Raw genomic sequence first — 5000 nt, 5'->3', positions numbered from 1 at the left:
GTGTGTGTGTGTCTCTGTGTGTGTGTGTGTGTGTGTGTGTGTGTGTGTTTCTCTGTGTGTGTGTGTGTGTGTGTGTTTCTCTGTGTGTGTGTGTGTGTGTGTGTGTGTGTGTGTGTGTGTGTGTGTGTGAGAAGCCTCATTGACTCTCAAGTGCTTTTTCATTTCTACAGACAGTGGCCACCAAAGCCATAGAGGTCAGACGAGCACAGAGTGCCATCGTTAAAGAAAGGCCTGCTGTACACTATGTGCATTACTGCATGCTTGTGTGTGTGTGTGTGTGTGTTTGTGTGTGTTAATACAACACATCCCATCCTGATGATGTGAGCCATAACTTCACTACTGAAGTGTGTGTGTGTGTGTGTGTGTGTGTGTGTGTGTGTGTGTGTGTGTGTGCGTGTAGTGTGAGTCCCCTGTGTAATGTCATGGGGCAGCTGTATTTTATTTCTGTGTGCGTGTGAGCGTGAGTGTGTGTGTGTGTGTGTGTGTGTGTGTGTGTGTGTGTGTACTGATCAGTGCAGAATGATGGGGCCATGCTCTGCTATGCAACATTAGCATCCCATCACAGCTCATTGCCAGTGTCAGCCGCATCCCCACAGTTTCATAGTGAAATACATTATCACTAATGACAGCCTGTCCTGTTAGCAACAGTATGGACTCTTAGTGTGTGTGTGTGTGTGTGTGTGTGTGTGTGTGCGTGTGTGCGCATGCGTGTGCATGTTAACTGGCTTAATCTACAGTGCGGCTCTGGAAGCAGAAAGCCGATCTTCCCCCCCTGAGAGAGAGAGAGCTGTATCATTAAACCTTGTAGCTCCCTGAAAACATAGATTTTAATTTGTACACATCACAGACAATGGAGAGCAGAAGAGAAGAGAGAGATGAAATCAATGTGTGGGGAAATGAAAACATGGATTTGGCTCAGAGAGCTGTAGAAATCCTCCCCTCTTTGGATTAGCACAGACGACACATCAGTGCTGATGGAATAAGAGACCTGCTGCAGTCTATAGGGACTAGTGGGAACTACTGCGCTTGTGTGTATTGTGCGCGTGTGTGTGTGGACTGTGTGTACGTGTGTGTGTGTGTGTGTGTGTGTGAACTGTGTCTATGTGTGTGTGTGTGTGTGTGTGTATGTGTGTGTGTGTGTGTGTGTGTGTGTGTGTGTGTGTGTGTGTGTGTCTGTGTGTGTGTGTGTGTGTGTGTGTGTGTGTGTGTGTGTGTGTGTGTATGTGTGTGTGTGGGTGGAATTCATATTCTGTATGTGACTGCGTGTAAATTAAAATACTTTCAGTCAACCATTGTGTTTTCTGAATCCAATGTCTGAGCGCTAGCTTTGAAAGCTGTGTTTATGCCTCTTTAATATGGAAATACATGGCTTAAGTGCCATTTAGTATTTCTTTGTTGTATACTCTGACTGATCCAGGATCAGAGGAACTCGTGTTCATTGGCAAGTGCATGGATAGGTAAATGGAATGCTCTTAACAGCATGTCTTTTCAGTGTTATCTGAAAAAGGGTTGAGCTCTTGTCTGTGTGTATGTGTGTGTGTGTGTGTGTGTGTGTGTGTGTGTGTGTGTGTGTGTGTGTGTGTGTGTGTGTGTGCGTGTGTGTGTCTGTATCTCCTATTACGTGCCCCGACTTTCTCTCCCTTGTTCTCTCTTTCACAAAAGTAAAGCACAACCAGTAGTTTGACCCCTGCCATAGAAGTCATTGATCCTCATAAATAATATGTAACAGTCAGTAGGTTTTTATTCAACCTAGTGGGAAAGTCTAACCCTCTAGGAAGATGCTGAGTGTTTGCACAATTTGAGTGGTTGAACCATGCATGTTTGGGGGGGGTGGGGGTTCACCTACCCAGCACGCTGCTTTTTAGATTTGTCTGAGATGCCGTCTCGAGACATGAGCTTGTTAAAGACCACAATGCCGATCAGCATGTTCACCTAGGAGAGAAAAGGAGAGAGAGAGAGAGAGGGGGGTCATGTTAAGGGCTCAGCCGGGGGGTGGGGGTGGGGGTGGGGGTGGGGGTGGGGGTGGGGTGGGGGGTGTACCGGTAGAGGGCCAGATTAACTCCCCTCACATCTGTGCTCCCACACCTGATCCCATGGCTTCTCCCTCTCCCGCCTACATGCTTGCAACTCACCATTTGCAAATACCATACATACATAGATGTCAATGGGAGATGAGTTATGCACACAGATCTGAAACGTGAATCTTCTCACAAGTGTCACCTGCACTCGACCTCTGTCGTCCTATCATTATATATACATTGCGATCTTGAACGTGAGTGTCCACACCTGCCTGTTCAATGCGTCCCATATCTACCTCCTTTACCGACAATCTGTATTCAGATTCAGACATGTGTGATGCTGACATGTCTGCATGTATGTGTGCTGTGCCGTGCTACACGTGTTTGTGTATGATGTTCAGTGCTAAGCTGTTTGTGTATGATGTTCAGTGCTAAGCTGTTTGTGTATGATGTTCAGTGCTAAGCTGTTTGTGTATGATGTTCAGTGTTAAGCTGTTTGTGTATGATGTTCAGTGTTAAGCTGTTTGTGTATGATGTTCAGTGCTAAGCTGTTTGTGTATGATGTTCAGTGCTAAGCTGTTTGTGTATGATGTTCAGTGCTTAAGCTGTTTGTGTATGATGTTCAGTGTTAAGCTGTTTGTGTATGATGTTCAGTGCTAAGCTGTTTGTGTATGATGTTCAGTGCTAAGCTGTTTGTGTATGATGTTCAGTGTTAAGCTGTTTGTGTATGATGTTCAGTGCTAAGCTGTTTGTGTATGATGTTCAGTGTTAAGCTGTTTGTGTATGATGTTCAGTGTTAAGCTGTTTGTGTATGATGTTCAGTGCTAAGCTGTTTGTGTATGATGTTCAGTGCTAAGCTGTTTGTGTATGATGTTCAGTGCTTAAGCTGTTTGTGTATGATGTTCAGTGCTAAGCTGTTTGTGTATGATGTTCAGTGTTAAGCTGTTTGTGTATGATGTTTCATTCTAACCCGTTTATGTGTGTTGTTCCATGGTAACCATGGTAACCTGTGGTCTTGGTGGTTGACATACCGGTCATGTCTAGCCCCTGCTGAGGGAGAGGGACAAACACAAGCCACCACCCACACACACCTGCTCTGTCGCTTGCATTTGTTCTCTCTATCTCTTTTTATCTCTCTCCCAGTTTGTCTCTCTCTCTTTCGTTATTACTCCCTCTCTCTGCCCCCCTTTTCCCTCCCTCTCCCTCTCCCTCTCCCTCTCCCTCTCCCTCTCTCTCTCTCTCTCTCTCTCTCTCTCTCTCTCTCTCTCTCTCTCTCTCTCTCTCTCTCTCTCTCTCTCTCTCTCTCTCTCTCTCTCTCTCTCTCTCTCTCTCTCTCTCTTTTTCTCATATACACACAAACACACACACACACACACACACACACACACACACAATTTTAATAGACTCGCTGGGTTTATCAAGCTTATTGATAGAGCATATTTACACAGGGCTTCACGCAAGCACTTACTAATCCTACCAACAGCCACATACAGGGCGGGGTACCACAACCACAGAGGCACTTGCAATCTGTTTCTCTTTGGAAAATAACCATGGTGCAATATTTACACTGGCAACGTGTCTTTGCCTAAAGATGTAAATCCATGTTTAACAACGACAATCAACAATCTCAATTGAAAAGGTCAATTTATATTAGCCAAACAACATCAAAGTTGAAACATAAACAAACAAAAATAAAATAAAACTTAGCCTCAAACATATCAGGGACCAGTGAGTCATGATAAGATGCAGACAGTCAGTTTAGAGTTGGCCAGTGGGGAGATAGATCATTGTTTCTTAAGGGCAATGGGTATGGTTAAAAGAGTCGCACCTGTTTTAGTTTCTTTCTGCATTGCATTGGCACGTTGTCTTGTTAATGATTTGTTACGACTGTCATTGACTACAGATATTCTCTATCTTGTAGTTAATGTTGTGGATATTGTTGTTAGTCTTGTTGTTAGTAATCTTGACAAATCCAGTTCAAAACGAGACCAATAAAAAAAGAGATCAAGCAAAGTTTGCAGATTGAGTGAGTTCATGGCCAGAGGACAAACAATAGGACCCATTGATGTAAATATGGTCTTTAAATATTTTCTTTTTTAGGATAGCTAAAAGTGATGTTGTAATTTTGCATCTGTGGGCCTAACAGGGTTAAAGAAGGACACTCACCAATACAATGACAGCTGCGGGTCCAACGAAGGCGTAGAGGAGCCCTCCCTCCAACGATAGCCAGCAACTGAAACAAGAGGAACTCAATTGATTAGGTCCAATAACCTAATCTACAAACTAGAAACATTGTCAATGTTCTCCTGTGAGAGATACGCAGAATTCATCATCATCATCCTCATGGTTCTGAGGTAAAAACAAACATTAAGGACCATATCTACAATATGAAAACAGTCTTCATTTTTGGAACAATGGCACTGTGCATGAAAAAGCAAACAAACAGATCAACATAGCCCTTATGAGTGTTTACAGATGATGTAATAGTTCAAAGGGGGGGGGGGGGGAGGTGTACTCACTAACTAGGCGTGCCATAACCTCTGGCTCTGGTGAACCCCACAGACACTGCTACGACGAGGGCCGGAAGACCTGGAAGAGAGAGAAAGAGAGAGAGAGAGATAGAGGGAATCGGGAACAACTTAAAATAAGACACTCATAATAATAATTATTATTATTATTATTATTATGGTAATAATTACAATAATTATAATTATATGTTTATTTGAGGTACAATTAAAACATTGACACATTGAATCACATTGAAGAGTTAGATACATTGCACTATCATGCTTGAAGCTTCTGCTAACTTTCAGCATCAGCATTAGGTAATGCATGGGGTACCATACACTTGACACAACCGTTAAAAACAGTCCTCTATTATTGTCTTTTGAAGTATTTATGTGTTGTTTCTCGTGTGCATTTGGATTCTTAATGGCTCATACCAGAATAGTATGTCCCTCTGTAGGGCTTTCCCCACCACAG

The 5000-nt window shown here is 43.3% G+C and overlaps 1 protein-coding gene across 1 annotated transcript in view; it reads right to left on the bottom strand.

Moving 5' to 3' along the window:
• The window catches only part of adgrb2 (adhesion G protein-coupled receptor B2), a gene marked incomplete at both ends in the record, with an annotated part of 148294 nt that overhangs the window by 33943 nt on the left and 109351 nt on the right, over positions 1 to 5000 (bottom strand). Inside the window, 3 exons of the mRNA XM_080531106.1 lie at positions 1847 to 1932; positions 4185 to 4251; positions 4538 to 4607. Of these exons, the coding sequence (XP_080387232.1) occupies positions 1847 to 1932; positions 4185 to 4251; positions 4538 to 4607 (223 nt within the window). The remainder of the gene's footprint in view (positions 1 to 1846; positions 1933 to 4184; positions 4252 to 4537; positions 4608 to 5000) is intronic.

Source organism: Nansenia antarctica (assembly GCF_963989245.1).
Source record: "Nansenia antarctica genome assembly, chromosome: 5".
Classification (NCBI taxonomy): domain Eukaryota; kingdom Metazoa; phylum Chordata; class Actinopteri; order Argentiniformes; family Microstomatidae; genus Nansenia; species Nansenia antarctica.
The sequence above is the reverse complement of the archived record's forward strand: the minus strand, read 5'-3'. Positions and strand labels throughout refer to the sequence as shown.